At 48.8% G+C, this 16,404-nt stretch overlaps 1 protein-coding gene across 1 annotated transcript in view; it reads left to right on the forward strand.

Annotated features, from left to right (window-relative positions):
* The window catches only part of BAIAP2L1 (BAR/IMD domain containing adaptor protein 2 like 1), a 65,280-nt gene extending 49,661 nt beyond the window's left edge, over positions 1-15,619 (forward strand). The window contains exons 11-13 of the mRNA XM_007448869.1: positions 493-673; positions 14,905-14,942; positions 15,544-15,619. Coding sequence (XP_007448931.1) covers positions 493-673; positions 14,905-14,942; positions 15,544-15,619 — 295 coding nt within the window. The remainder of the gene's footprint in view (positions 1-492; positions 674-14,904; positions 14,943-15,543) is intronic.
* The last annotated feature ends 785 nt before the right edge of the window (positions 15,620-16,404 follow it).

Consider the following 16,404-nt stretch of genomic DNA (forward strand, 5'->3'; position numbering starts at 1 on the left):
GCAGGCTCAGCGGCCGTGGCTCACGGGCCCAGCTGCTCTGTGGCATGGGGGATCTTTCCGGACCGGGGCATGAACCCATGTCCCCCGCATCGGCAGGCGGACTCCCAACCACTGCGCCACCAGGGACGCCCCTACGTATTTTTAGGATGTTAAAATTCTGAGATTTTTTAGTCCAAAGTGCTCGATGCTTTTGCTTAAGGCATTTGCTGTATTTTCTTATTGAACTCCTTGAATTAAGAGCCAGCCCCTAATTGAGCCAGTTTTCCTCTCCTTTTCTTTTGTCATGTCTTTTAAAGGATTTCTTTCGAGTGTACATTTATGTCAGCAGAAACACTGCAGTGTCATATACAGTGTGTGTGTGTGGTAATCTCCTCCTCCCTCACCATATTGGATTATTAATCCACCGCAGTTCTGGCCATAGGAGATTGGGGATGTTTGGGGTGCAGGGGCCAGGTCTCATCTAACTTGTATCCTCTGGTTCTTGTTCACTAGCTCGATATCAGTACGGAGCATGAGCACGATGAACTTATTTGAGAAAAGCAGCGTCGTCATCCCCCCACCGGATTACTTAGAATGTTCGTCCACGGGGGCGGCTGCAGAAAAGAAAGGAGCGGTTTCCCAAAACGCTTCTACCTTTAAACCACCAGTGTCCAAACCAGAAACCACGTCTCCTGTGAGTAAGGCCCAGTGTACCCCGATCCTGAACAGCAGGCTCTGGTGACGCAGGGTGCTTTTCCCTCCACACAGGAAGGTGCTGACCCTCTGACGGGGTGGAGACTCCCTCCCAGGGCCTGCAGATTCCCCTGCCACACAGCCTTTCAGCTTCCTTACCTTTAGTCCCCCTTTTGTTTTTAGTTTATCTGTAAATGACAGTTTACACACAGTAGGTCCATCGTTTGCCAGACTGTATCAGGTTTTAAGCTCTCCTTGCTTTTGGTCATGGCTGCAGTCCTTTAGACCTGTAGTGACCTTTTTCTGCATTTTCTTCAGTTTTCATATTGTTTTCTGAAGGAAGACTTAAGGTTGAACATAGTGATCTGATCATTACACCTTCAGAAAGTGTGCTGTGTAAACCCTGTGTGTACGTTATCTGTAATCCTAAACAAGCCGGTAAGAGGCACAGAGGCTGTGAGTCACTTCGTCTGTTCCTCTGACAACTCTGTCTTCTGGGCCAGGCCCTGGTGTGGGCTCTGGAGACGCAAAGATAAACCAGCCCCTGGCTCTGCTGGAACTTAGGTTCTAGTGATAAGAAGCAGAGGATGAGAAGTAAACAGAAATATCAATGCTAGAAGCTACATGGAGGAATGAAGCAAGGTGAGGTGATGAGGGATCGGGTGACCTCTTGGATGGAGGTCAGGGTTTGGGTGTTCTGGGAATCTGACTCTGAGAGCGAGTGCGGGTGCTGATGAGAGCCGCCCAGGCTCCATACAGAAGGGAGAGGCTGGCCCAGAGCCTCCACTGCCCTGCCGAGACCTCTGGGCTGGGACGGCCCTTGGAGCTGCCTGGATTTGGGGCAGCATCTGGGGGCCGGGGTCTTAGCCAGAGCAATTCCCGAGGAGCGCTGCCAGCCGAGGGCCATCTCCCTGCAACCAGAATCAGTCCCAGTCCTGAAGGGGATCTGGGCAGCACATGACAGAGCCCACAACGGAGCACTTCTCTCGGGGGTGACATCTGAGACCCAGGGGTCAAAGGGAGGAGCTTCCCAGACACAAGGAGCAGAAAGTTTAAAAGTCCTGAGGGTGGTGGACTTGGCACCCTCAGGGAGCAGAGGAGGGAGGTGAGGATTCCAGGGTCGAGGAGCCTCCAGAGGGGTTCTCGTCTTTATTTAAATTTTATTTTCAGTGTAGATTATACAGTAGAGAAGGGGGAAAGGATGGAGGAAAGGGGCTGACTGAGAAGGAAGAAGAGCACACGGGGAGGAGCCGGCCGGCCGGGGCAGGGATGCGGGTCCACTGTGCCGACGGGAAGGCCTAGGGCCGGGGCCCAGGTGCAGCTGGGAGGACACACTCGAGGGCTGTGTTGGGGGACGTCTGTCAGTGCCGAAGGACAGATCACCAACGGACGGGGCGGGCAGGGAGGTGCTGAACAAGTTCAAAAGAAGAGAATTGGTGCCAGAGGTGTTCTGCAGTGAGAAAGTGGGCATGCTCTGGAGAGGAGTGGGATACGAGCCGTCGGTGCAGTAAGCCTGGGCTGATGTTTCTGTTTGTTTTCCGTTACCCTTCGTTATCGTGTGCTCTTCCCTGTGGTGCGTGCAGAAGCCATGCCTCCCATGAGGTGTGTTGTCACCCCTAGTGGGGGCCTCTGTTCAGCTCTGAGCGGGGCGGGGGCGGGGGCGCTTACAGGAGATGGGAGCGCTCCCAACGATGGGCCCATCGTTGCTACAGTGCGAGCACAGGTGTCGGGCACCATGCTGGCCCCCTCACAGGCCGAAGCACGTGTTTTGGTCCAGGAAATGCACTGTTCTGAAATCTCATTCAAAAATGCCTTTGGCTTCTCCTCTTAGATAAGCATACTGCATGATTGTTTGCAAATCACCCCAACTAACTCCAAAAATTATTTTCAAAAGAAAATGGAGCTTTTCCATTTTGTTAGCAGTAGATGTCAAAACTGGACAAACTGCTTGGGAAGGGCACATGTGAAATGCTATTTTATTAAAGGCCCCAGTATATTTTAAAACAGTATTCAAACTCTTTAGAAATGATCTTAAGGCATTTCTGAAAGCATAACAATTCCTCTTGCTGGGGGAAAAAAAAACTTTACAATTTGCATGTCACAAAACTCAGAATCCAGGCACATGAGGCACATTGTTCAGGTGTGACCTGTCCGTCTGTAGTGCCTTCTCCTGGTTTTGATTTTCAACTTTTTCTTATGGAAAAATTCGAACATAAAAATGGACAGAATAATCTAATGACCTGGTCCCCCAGGTTAGCTTTAACAATTCATTTATAAATCTTGTTTCACCTGCCCCCCACCCACTCCGAGATCAGTTTGAAGCTAACGACAGACATCATATCATTTCATCTGGAAATATATTAAAGATCCTCTTTTTTTCTCTCACATGACCACAATGTCAAGTATCATATCTTTTAAAATTGACAGTAATACCTGAATATCATCACCTGGTCACTTCAAATTTCTGATTGTCTCATTTAAAATTTCTTGACAGTACAGTTGTTCGAATCTGGACCCAGGCTAGCTCCCTACATTGTAATTGGTGGTTCATTCTCGTGATGAGTCTTTCCATATCTAGAGGTCTCCCCTCATTTTCCTTGTAATCTCTCTGTAGAAAACCCAGGTTACTGGTCCTGGAGGGTGTCCCCAGTCTGGATTTTTGCTGGTTGCATGCACATGGTGTCCTTTACTGAGTTCCCCTTTGTCCTATATTTCCCACCTTGATCAGAGTCTGTTGTTGTTTTGTTAGTTTGCCTGTTTTGTTTCATAGAGCATTTCATCAGCGGTGGTGGTGGGTATAAGCATCTGCTTGTTTCCTTCCGTGATGTCAGCAGCCATTGAAAATGACTGCCCGGCTCCATGGATGCAGGTTGTACAGGCAGGCCTCAGAGATGTTGCAGGTTTGGTTCCAGACCATCTCGATAACGCAAGTCACAGGAACTTTTCAGTTTCCCAGTGCATATAAAAGTTATGTTTACACTATACTGTAGTCTGTTGAGTGTGTAATAGCATTATGTCTCAAAAAGCCTCAATTTAAAAATATTGATAAAAAATGCTAACCATCATCAGAGCCTTCAGTGAGTCGTAGTAGTGACACCAAAGACCATTGATCACAGATCACTGTGACTATAATAATAATGAAAAGCTTGAAATATTGCAAGAATTACCAAAATGTGATGCAGAGACATGAAGTAAGCAAATGCCGTTGGAAAAATGATGCCTGTAGCCTTGCCACGACCTTCAATTTGTAAGGGAAAAAAAAGAGCAGCATCTGTGAAGCACAATCAAGTGAAATGCAATAAAATGAGGTCGGCCTGTATAGTGTCTTTTAGGGTAAAAGAATCTTGCCCCCAAATCATAGCTAGCACTGGAATTACAAATGAAAACACATTTTAGCTAACAGCACCGATTTTAGAAAATAACATGTTTTAATTTTCAGTATTTTTACCACGTGGATAAAGCTCAATGAAGAAAGCATTGGTGCACTTCTTACCACACTGGATGGATAGATTGAAAAATCCTGGTTTTAGATATCAATATAGTCAGTAATGATATTCATTATTAAGCATTTGGCAGTTTAAATGAGCTCTAACTTTATTTTTAAACCTCTCTGTTGGCTGGATCATAATAGACTGTCAGTATCGGGAGGCTGTCTTAAAAAGCATGGAGACCAGCTAGGCAGCAGCACCGCACGCAGTGCCCACCTTTTTATCCCTTCCCACTTGCTGGGCAGCAGAGCTTCAAGCACACTGCTTTCTCCCGAGGCCCAGGGTGGCCTGGCTGCCCTGGGGCCGCCTCCTCTGTGGCAGGCCCTCGTGGAAGCTGCTGCCCTGCCCCCTGGACCAGGTGCAGGGGTCCTCAGCTCACACCCTGGGGATCCTGGTCTGCGAGGTCCCAGGGCTGCCTCCAGGCAGAGCTCCACACCCGAAGCCCCTCCCCACTGAACCGGTAACTTAGGGTCTCCTGACAAAGCCCAAAACCCGATGGCTTCACTGGTGAATTCTATCAAACGTCTAAAGAACTAATACCAGTCCTACTCAGACTTTCCTTAAAAGTGGAGAGGAGAGAATTCCTAACTCATTCTGTGAGACCAGCATTGCCCTGACACTCCGGTCAGGCCCCCTATTTTTTTTTTTAACATCTTTATTGGAGTATAATTGCTTTACAATGTTGTGTTAGTTGCTGCTGTATACAAAGTGAATCAGCTATACGTACACATATATCCCCATATCCCCTCCCTCTTGCGTCTCCCTCCTGCCCTCCCTATCCACCCTTCTAGGTGGTCACAAAGCACCGAGCTGATCTCCCTGTGCTACGCGGCTGCTTCCCACTAGCTGTTTTACATTTGGCAGTGTCTATATGTCCATGCCACTCTCTTACTTCGTCCCAGCTTACCCTTCCCCCTCCCCGTGTCCTCAAGTGCATTCTCTGCGTCTGAGTCTTTATTCCTGTCCTGCCACTAGGTTCTTCGGAACCTTTTTTTTTTTAGATTCCATATATATGTGTTAACATACGGTATTTGTTTTTCTCTTTATGACTTCACCCTGTATGACAGATTCTAGGTCCATCCACCTCACTACAGATAACTGTTTCTTTTTATGGCTGAGTAATATTCCATTGTATATATGTGCCACACCTTCTCTAAGCATTCATCTGTCGATGGACAGTTAAGTTGCTTCCATGTCCTGGCTATTGTAAACAGTGCTGCAGTGAACATTGTGGTACATGACTCCTTTTGAATTATGGTTTTCTCAGGGTATAGGCCCAGCAGTGGGATTGCTGGGTCGTGTGGTAGTTCTATTTTTAGTTTTTTAAGGAACCTCCATACTGTTCTCCATAGTGGCTGTATCAATTTACATTCCTACCAACAGTGCAAGAGGGTTCCCTTTTCTCTACACCCTCTCCAGCATTTATTGTTTGTAGATTTTTTTATTTTTTATTTTTTTGCGGTACGCGGGCCTCTCACTGCTGTGGCCTCTCCCGTTGCGGAACACAGGCTCTGGACGGGCAGGCCCAGCCGCTCCGCGGCATGTGGGATCTTCCCGGACCGGGGCACGAACCCGTGTCCCCTGCATCGGCAGGTGGACTCCCAACCACTGTGCCACCAGGGAAGCCCTGTTTGTAGATTTTTTGACGATAGGCCCCCTATTTCTGTCTTGCAGGCTGGAAGGCCTGTTTTCAGTCTTTCATTTTAGTGGCCTTTATTTTTTTATTTCATATAAGAATATTTAAAAGCTCTAGGGCTTCCCTGGTGGCGCAGTGGTTGAGAGTCCGCCTGCTGATGCAGGGGACACGGGTTTGTGCCCCGGTCCGGGAAGATCCCATATGTCGCAGAGCGGCTGTGCCCGTGAGCCACGGCCGCTGAGCCTGCGCGTCCAGAGCCTGTGCTCCGCGACGGGAGAGGCCACAACAGTGAGAGGCCTGCGCCTTCTGTGATTCCAGTGGCGATTAGTTGATGTTGATTTTGCAAATGTCAGAATAATGAATGTTGACGAACACTTTTCTTAATAATAAGTGAAACCTTGCAGTAAAAGGGAACAGGTATAGAGTCGATAGTTACAGTGCGGTCACATTTATAACGTTGGCAACAAACATTTCTATGGTATCAGACTACTGTGACCAACGAAACTTTTTAAACACAATCACATGGCACGTGAAGGTACACTTTGTAGAGGGGATATGCGGGTCGCACTGGAACTCGTCCATGGAACATTTATTGACGAGCTTATTACGGTCCAGGCCCTGGGCTAGGCTCTAGGGAAACAAATAGGAATCAACCCCGGAACTGAGTCCAGTGAGCGCTGTTTATTGGGGCTGTGGAAAAGGTGCAGGGTGACAGGAGGCGGGGAGGGCTCTGGCTCAGGCTCCTGGGAAGCATCAGAAGTGGCTTCTTGGAGGCAAGCATTTGAGCCGAGTCCTGAAGGAAGAGCTCTGATGAAACCCAAAGCCTTCAGACGGTGTCGGGGGGTCTGCGTGGCTGGGCGCGGTTGGGGCAACGGCGGAGAAACGGCGGGATGGGTAGGCCAGGGGTGACGTTCCCCGAGCCGGGCCGCCTGAGCTGTACTGCGTCCTTTCCCATCCTTCTGGGCGGCATTCGGTCATCCAGGGAGGGGACGGTAGGAGTCCCATCCACTGCTGGGGATGGGGCGACAGGATCTGTCAGTACTTAAGGGGAAGAACTGATAGAGCTAGTGACTAACTGCTGGTACCTACACGGGAGAGAGTGCTGTTCTGTCTCAGCTCTGGGAGCAGGTCTGGTTTACTCATGTTTACATATTTTGGAGCCTTTTTTTTTTGGATAATTTATATAACGAGCACATACGTTAGATCTTTAACATGCCAGCGTTAGAAAGAAAAAACATTCTTACACATTTAACTACTAAAAATATAAATATTTTGGAGGTTCTGAATAATTAAAAATAATCAGCGTCCCATAAGTATGACTGTATTAATTAAAGACGAAGTTACTTATGGTTAAAGTATCTACAATTTGAGAACCACCCCCTTCCCACTTTTGATTAAAAATCTGATAAAAGTTGCCTTTCATGGAGGTATTTATATATTTGATGATTTGACTACTATATTAAGGAATGGCTTTATGGTAAAATTTTTATCTAAAATTCTACTTTGCAAATAATCAAACTGATAAATTATCCCACTCTTGAGACAGAAATAAGGATGAACTCTTAAATTAATATTTATCCATCCCATGCTTTAAGTAAACAAAAGTATGTTTTAATATTTTTTCACCTCAAATGTTGCCATTTGCTGGGTACATTAAACATATGCTGAAATTAGGTTTCCTTTTAAATCCGGCTGGCAGTCAAAGCTACAGGTTTTGGCTAAACAGCAAAGTCCAAGTTTGGTCAGGGTCTCCTTGTAAAAATTAAAACATCTAATCATTACATCTCATTTTAAATACTACTTCTAAAAATAACTTTCTGTTCATAAAAATAATCCAGAGAATTTTTGTTTGGGTAGAAAATTTGGAAAACATACAACAAGTATTAAAAAGAAAATTCTATTTATAATCTCACTTCTAGGATAACTCCTGTTAACATTTCATTGTATTTCCTTTGAGATATAGATAAATATTGATATATTTAGATAGATATTTTCCCCTCCCTCCCCAGCACCCACCCTCATTGTGGGATCACAGCATTTTCTCATTGTCACCTTAGAAGCATTTATGCTTCTAACAAGCCCCAGCACTGCTGCCTGGGCTGTGATGAGCTGCAGGCCTGTGGCAGGAGCCCTGGGAGCCCATGAATAGCACCTCTGCGCCCCTCTCATCCTCACGGATCAGCAGCATGTAGGTGTCCCTCCATCAGAAATCCGTTGATGAGACAAGTACCACTGTCACCTGTGTGCTGTTTAAGAAGTACCAATAGGTTACTATGTTCTGATCTGGAGAATAATGGAAAATGCCAATTAATAAAGGCCGCAAGAAAATATTAATTGGCTTTTAAAAATCATCAAAGGCCACAAGGTTCGTGCACTTCCTGAACAAGGCACTGCCATCCGTCATTTCAGGGCCTCTCACCCAGTCACCCTGACTCTTCTGGATGTTCAATTTTCCATATCTGTAAACGTGCATCTAACCTTGGGCTGAAGACGGTAATAACCCAAAAGTAAGTACAGGGCGTTCACAGACGCATCATGAGGTATAATGACTGATTCGTATTCCATTTCTATCGCTTCATCTTTTGAAGTAATATTTCAGTATCCTCTGCAAAGTGCCAAAGAAAAAGCTGCAACTGTCAACGGTGTACACCCTCAGATGCCTCCGCTGCCTACAACCTGTCCGTTAGACAAGCTACCGCGTTTCATCGCTACCAAGTCAGAGTGGGAGTCCAAGAGCACAGCAGAGCAGACAGAAGGACCGGCTCTGCCCCAAAGAGAGCCCCAGGGGAGCAGGTGAAAAGACCTGTTTTTAATAGGCCACCTAGTCGTCGTGGCCTCTTGCAAAGGCAGCAGACACAGGATCCAATCATCTGTGCGTCGGTAAACAAACCCGGAGAGATTATGGATCAGGCAGAAATGTTCCAGAACTGGGTGGCCCAGCAGAGTGGCCACTGGACACAGGGGCTGCTGAGCACTTGAAAAGTGGAGAGTGCAACTGTAAGGAACTGAGTTTTTAAATTTGTATTTTCATCTAGTCATAGAGTGAGCGGCTGCTATATCAATCAGTCAGGTACAGATCACACAAGAGAGAACGAGATTCCATTTAGAAACCTGATCCAGAGGGTGATGGTCGAGAAGCAGGTACCAGGATGACGCCCTTCCAGGACCCCCTGAGGGCTGGAGAGACAGCCCTGGAATTTCGTATCTCAGAGGTTCTTACGCCCAACTGGGCTGGTCATTTATCTTTCCTAAACTGTTTACACCAGCTGATAACACTGGAGAAAAGTATGTTCTGTCTCAGCCAAACTCTGGGGTCCGTGGGAGCTGGTAAAGCAGCCTAACACTTTTTTTTTTTTTTTTTTTTTTGTGGTACGCAGGCCTCTCACTGTTGTGGCCTCTCCTGTTGCGGAGCACAGGCTCCGGATGCGCAGGCTCAGCGGCCATGGCTCACGGGCCTACCTGCTCCGCGGGCATGTGGGATCTTCCCAGACTGGGGCACGAACCCGTGTCCCCTGCATTGGCAGGTGGACTCTCAACCACTGCGCCACCAGGGAAGCCCTCCCTAACACTTTCATTTGTAGTTTTTACACACACACAACCATCAGAATACTGTCAGTTACACGTAGAGTTTTGTTTAAACACCAGGATACCTAGGGTATACCTGGGAGCCACCCACCAGAGAATGTTCCTAAACCCAGTGAGGTGGACCCAGCTGCCCTGGGACGTCCCATCTCAAGAGATAAGATGCCGTCTTTTCACTACCGAGGGGCTGGGGGTCGGTCACGTGCTCTTTGCCTTAGTGGCAGTAGCTTTTAAGTAATCCCATAACTGGGCTTTAAATAGCTATTGAGAAACCAAGCCCTCAAACCCACACACTTTGATTTCAAAGCGCGTCTGCCGACCTGTAAGAGCTGCGCCGAGTGGGTGCTGCCTCCACCCCCCACCCCTACCCCCCGCCTCACCGAGTGGGCACCTTGGTTTCAGAAAAGAGCTCCATGACCAGGGCAGTTGGCTTTCCCCGTCTGGGCTTCAGTTCCCCTTTTAAGAATAAACGGGTTGGGCTTCCCTGGTGGCGCAGTGGTTAAGAATCCACTTGCCAATGCAGGGGACACGGGTTCAAGCCCTGGTCCGGGAAGATCCCACATGCCGCGGAGCAACTAAGCCCGTGCGCCACAACTACTGAGCTTGCGCTCTAGAGCCCGCGAGCCACAACTACTGAGCCTGTGCTCTAGAGCCTGCATGCCACAACTGCTGAAGCCCACGCACCTAGAGCCCGTGCTCCACAACAAGAGAAGCCACTGCAATGGAAAGCCCGCACACTGCAAAGAAGAGTAGCCTCCGCTCTCCACAACTAGAGAAAGCCTGTGCGCAGCAATTAAGACCCAATGCAGCCAAAAATAAATTTAAAAAAAAAAAGAATAAAGGGGTTGAACTGGGTCAGAGGTTGTGAACTGGGAGAGTCCAGCCTGCAGCTGCGGACTGAGTTAGTTGTTAACACGTAACGCAGTGTCACTCAGGGCTGCTCACATCGCGGGCCACGCAAAGCTGCTCTCCAGCTGGCGGTGGAGAGGAAGGGACGTTCTGTCCGAGGAAGCAGCCGTGCAGGACGGCAGGCACCAAGGAAGCCCTAGGGCCCGTCCCTCAGGCCCTGCTGTCTGCAGGATGGCTCGGTCCCCAGGGGAGTGGAGGGCTCCCCGCAAGGCTTCTCAACAGAGCCTTGGCCGGGCCGCGGGTCCCATCATCTCTGTGCGTCTGCCTGTGGCTGCGGGTCTGAGCTGACCCGTAGGCTGGGACCGCGTCATCTTCTTCAAGGCACACGGGCACGCAGTAGACACCCAGGCAGAACTCCGGGGTGGCGGGGAGGGGGCGTGACGCGGACAGTGTGACAGCCAGCAAGGGCCACCTCCAGGTGGACTGGGGTTTGGGGTTTTTCGGGAGAAGTCACCAGGCATGTCCCATGCCTCTTCCCGCCTGTGGGCTGTCTCGCCATCCAGTCGCCAGGCCTCCCCGGCCCCGCTGTCCCCCGGCAGCCTGGCCACTCGCAGGGAGGGAAGCATGCTGGCTGCCAAGAGGGGACACAGAACACGCGACAGGCCGTGGGGACCAGCACCTGGAGTCATGCTCTGTGAAGCCTGAGCGAAGTGGGGGCGGGACGCGTGCTGCGAACTCGAGCAGAACCCGAGAGGTGAGGGAGGACCAGTGTCTCCCCGACGGCGGGCGGGGCAGGGCTGTTCTGAGTGCATGCTGTGTGGCCCACACTGTGACAGAGGTGCCCCGGGCACGCCAGGAGCTGTGCCGAGATGGGTCACAGAACGACCAAGAAGGGCCTCCAGAGCCCTCGGTGCTCCTGGACAGGGCGACGTGTGACAGGTGATGGAGGGAAAGATGGGGTGTAGGGGGAGACCCCAAACCCCTCACCGCAGGCTCGGGGAGGCAGTAAAGGGACAGGCGGCTCCCAGCTCAGCCAGCGGCGGGTGGGCCGTGCGGGCGGGTCTGAGGCCAACGGATCCTGAGCTCCTCGCTGGGCAAAGGAGTTGCCTTCGCGGAGAAGGGAGCTGGGAGGAGGGCGGCCATGGCAATAAGCTCGCTGGCAGGTGTGTTAAAGAGGGCACCTTTCTGAAAAGGTCCTTTTTTTTTTTTTAAGTAAATATTGAATACCATATACAGAAAAGTGCAAGAAAAGTCACTTTTCACAAAGTGACTCCATATAACCAACACCCAATCAGGAACTGGAGCACTACCGGCCCTCCAGGAGTCCCCCGCACTGTCCCATCTCACAGTCCAGTCTGCCCTCCTCTGGACGCTGGGTGCCTGTCTGGTCTGGCCCTGCGTAGACAGAACTGTGTCCTTCTGTGGTTCCACTGGTGTCTCAACAGAGGCTGTCATCCCTCCTGTTAGAATAACTGATTTACAACGTTGCATTAGTTTCAGGTGTACAGCACAGTGCCTCAGTTATACATATGTATACATTCTTTTTAAAAACTATTCTTTTTCATTACGGTACATTACATGACACTGAATATAATTCCCTGTGCTATACAGTAGAACCTTGTTTACCTATTTTATGTATAGAGTGTGTATCTGTTAATCCCACACTTCTACTAATTTATCCCTCCCCGTGGTCCCCTTTGATAACCATGTTTGTTTTCTGTGAATCTGTTTCTGTTTCGTAAATAGGTTATTTGTGTCATGTTCTGTTTCTTTAAAATATTTATTTTGGCTTCACCAGGTCTTAGTTGCAGTATGTGGGATCTTTGTGGCATGTTTAGTTGTGGCACGTGGGATCTTAGTTGCTGCATGCATGTGGGATCTAGTTCCCCAACCAGGGATCGAACCCGGGCCCCCTGCATTGGGAGCGTGGCGTCTTACCCACTGGACCACCAGGAAAGTCCCTAAGTCATATTTTAGATTCCACATATAAGTGATATCATATTGGTATTTGTCTTTCTCTTTTTGACTTCCTTCACTTAGTACAATCCATATAGGTCCATCCATGTTGCTGCAAATGACATTATTTCACTCTTATGGCTGAGTAATAGTCCACTGTATATATGTACCCCATCTTCTTTATCCATTCATCTGTTGATGGACACTTTAGGTTGTTTCTGTTTATTGTAAATAGTGCTGCTATGAACGTTGGGGTGCATTTATCTTTTTGAATTAGAGCTTTGTCCAGATATCTGCCCAGGAGTGGAATTGGTGATTCATATGGCAATTCTATTTTTAGTTTTTTAAGGAACCTCCATGCTGTTCTCCATAGTGGCTGCACCAATTTACACTCCCACCAACAGTGTAGGAGGGTTCCCTTTTCTCCACACCCTCTCCAGCATTTGTTATTTGTGGACTTTTTAATAACGGCCATTCTAACCAGTGTGAGGGTGGAACCTCACTGTTGTTTTGGTTTGCATTTTTCTAATAATTAGCAATGTTGAGCATCTTTTTATGTGCCTGTTGCCCATCTGTATGTCTTCTTTGGAGAAATGTCTAAGCCTTTCCATTTTTGGATTGGAATGTTTTTTTGTTATTGAGCTGTATGAGCTATTCGTATATTTTGGAAACTAAGCCTTTGTCGGTCACATAGTTTGCCGAGATTTTCTCCCAGTCTGTAGGCTGTCTTTTTGTTTTGTTTATGGTTTCCTTTGCTGTGCAAAAGGTTGTAAGTTTGATTAGGTCCCATTTGTTTATGTTTGCTTTTATTTCTATTCCCTTGGGAAACTGACTTAAGAAAACTACGATTTATGTCAGAGAACATTTTGCCTGACATCTCTCCTGTTGTTGGGATAGGACTGCCCCATTCATCCTAGCGGGTGTCTCAGTGCTAATTTGCGCGCATGCTGCTTGTACCAACCAGGAGTGGGCTCGCTGGGGCACGTGCCAGGGCCCGGTAGCTTCAGGCTGCCGTCTTAGGAGTCATTTTGCTCTTTCCTCATAGCACAAGTTGTTACTTCTTGCCACTTTACCGCCAGGGCTGGACTTCAATGCATCTCCTCCAGTGTTTCTGTTTCTCTCACCATGTCGTGTCACCCAGATAACACAGCCTGTGAAACCATGGCTAAGCTCGTTTCAGAGTTCAGTCAGGCTCCAAGGTTTCTGCCTTGAGGGCAGCAGGGGCACTCCTCAAGTTGAGGACACACAGGGGAGGGGGACAGTGCCCTGCCCCAAGGACAGGCAAAAAGGTGGTTTCTGTTACATGCCCTGCGGAGGCCGCATCCAGGGAGTCCAGCTTGGCAGGGCGTGGGCCTTCCAGGCCGGGAGGACGCAGCCAGCCTCCCCCTGAGCCACAGTCACAGACTGGACTCAGCCTCCCCAGCCTGGGGGCACCTGCTTTGGGCAGCAGGTTAATGCCAGCACCCTGAGCATGTGTGGGACTGCACGACAGGCATTCTGGGGTATCTTAAAATAAATCATAAGTTAGCCCTTACTCATCCTGTAACATGAATGTTACACCAGAAACTGCTCACTCCGAGGCCTGCTGAGCAAGCCCGGCGGCCCTGTGGGGACAGGCCCTTTTAGGATGTGCTAACGAGCAGGGCAGCTGCTTTGTGCTTCAATCCTGAGAGGGAGACATTGAATCTGGACACCGGGCTGGCTGCCCCTGGTGCTGGGGGCTCCCCCTCGGGATGACCTTGCTGGCCCCAGGTTCAAGGTCAAGGTGTGAGGTCCCCAGAGGCCCGGAGACAGCAGGCGCAGGTCTGTGAAGGAGCCCTGGTGCCCCCAGCCCCCTTCTGCCTTGAGTCTGTACATCCAGCACCCAGGAGAGGCCATCCCAAGGGAGCCCTGGCCTGGCTTTCACTCCAGGCGTGGCCTTCAGCCCCAGGCTGGCAACTGGCAACGGGAAGTGAGAGGAGCTCAGAGGCCTGCAAGCCCTGAGACCATTGGGCATCCTGGGAGCTGGCCTGGTGGCCCTGGTCAGATGGCATGACACTGCCCTCTCCTGGGCAGCCATCTGAATAAGCCCGCCAGCTTGGGCCAGTGATTTCTTAGAATAGCCAGAGCAGATTTAAAGGAGATTCTTTGTGGAATGAAGGAGAGGACACACAATCACCTGGTCCCCGGCCACACTGGGAGACCCCGAGCCCCTGGGAGCTGGAGGCCGGGGCTCCGAGAGGGCTCTGGCAATTCCTGAAGGCAAAGACAGTGCCTGCACTGTTCTGTCCTCTCTCTCCCGCAACTACGGAACTTCTACAAGATCAGATTTCTGCTTGGCAGTTGGCACCAGTCTACAGCACCGAAACCCAACAAGGTTTTGTTTTTACTGTTTCTCGTGGCATCATTCAGGATCGGGCTCCCAAAAAGCCAACCATAATCACTACAGTTTTGCACCTGAATTCAGGCCACAGGCAGGGAGCAGCAGACCTTGTGTTTCCCTCTAAGATGTTCCAGCATTTGTAAGGGTCCCTCACTGTGTTTCAGAATGTCTTCTGTTCTTGCCCTTACGCTTCCGAGTGAATTTAGATAAATGAGACAAATGAATTGAGACTCCAGGGCACTTTGAAACATGCATGGCTTTAAGCAGTCCCTTATGCTTCAGATGTCTTTACATTCAGGTCTTATTAAAAATGTCCCAATTTCAGGAGCCTTCCATAAACTTCTTCTTCTTTCCCACAGAATGATGCAAATGGGTTTGCAAAGCCTCCTTTTCTCAGGTATGTTACTTTCCTCCACCAGGGCCCTCCCCCTTGCTCAGCCCAGGAGAACTGGGCTTGCAGGATCCCAGTTCCCCGACCAGGGACTGAACCGAGGCCCTCAGCAATGAAAGCGTGGAGTGCTAACCACTGGACCGCCAGGGAAGCCCACCGCCCATTACAGAACTATCCAGAGCTTTAAACATTTCAGACAGAGGGCAGCATACCTCTCTGCAGTCCTGTGTGGGGCGGGGAGGTGGTGGTAGGAGAGCCTTCTAGGACAGCGGCTGCATTATTAAGTGCCAAACGCAACACGAGGCCAGGGGAACTCCCTTCTGGATCAGGGCAGATGCTGGGCAGGCCCTCCAGGTCCCGCTCCCAGAGGACCCCCAGGCCTGAGGCCTTTCTCACTGCAGCCAAAACGAAACAATTAGCAGCTTATAATGGGCGCATGGAGAGAACTGTCACAGAACAAAACTTTCATGTTCAGAAAATGTCTGGGATTTATATAAGCTATATAATTTTACAGAACAAGAGCAGGAGTTATTAGCTCTTTTTCCGAACCAAATCCCTGTCTTGAAGTATTTCTGCCAACAATTTTTTTCTCCCCCCGCCTCCCCAGCAGAGAAAATCCCTTTGCTACTGTGAAACTCCGACCAACGGTGACAAATGATCGCTCAGCACCAGTCATTCGATGAAAAGGTGGCCCCAGATTCCTCTGGTTCCCCGTTCGGTTCTCGCTTGGGAAATGATAGGTATACGTTTGTGATAAGTGCTGTCCTGTTGTAAAGCTTCACCGGAGGGTGCCTGATTTTACATGTATTCCACTTGAGCAAATCAGTGCATTTTCTAATTTAACATAGCTGGGTTTACATATTTCTGTCTTTAAGGTAACTACGTCATAGTTTAGATACAACTCAATCATTTAAAGTATTTTCTTCCTATTCTGTTCAAGAACTGTAAATTTGGTTCCAATCCTATTGTATCATTTTCTTATAATATTCTATGATTTTTTTTTCTTAATAGCCAGAATAAGGGATAGTCGATGCTTCTGTGACTGGCTTTCTGCACCTGAATGCAAATAAGATCACAGTTTTATTTTATAAAGCATGTGCTCTTAAATAGCATTACGATGTTTAAAGAAATCACTGTGTAGATTTGCATCCCAGCATGCAAATAATCTTAAGCAATATAAATTATGAGAATATTGTATAAAATTTTCTTAACTTAAAAACGTTTAAATGTTTGCTTAAATCAAATGCAGCCCTACCCAAGATGAAGCATCCTGCAAGTTCTCGTGATTTAGACACAGTGCTAGAGCACTGAGAATTCACCTGTCCCCTATCACAGCCATATTAGCACTTGAATAATTTCTAAGAGGTACTGAATTCGGCGTTCTGAGTTACCGACTGGAATACCAATGAAAACATGCCAGGCCATGCCACATGCGGGCCTGGCTCACAGGGTAACATGCATCTGAGGA

This window comes from Lipotes vexillifer, unplaced genomic scaffold (genome assembly GCF_000442215.2).
Source record: "Lipotes vexillifer unplaced genomic scaffold, Lipotes_vexillifer_v1.1 scaffold778, whole genome shotgun sequence".
Taxonomy (NCBI): Eukaryota; Metazoa; Chordata; class Mammalia; order Artiodactyla; family Lipotidae; genus Lipotes; species Lipotes vexillifer.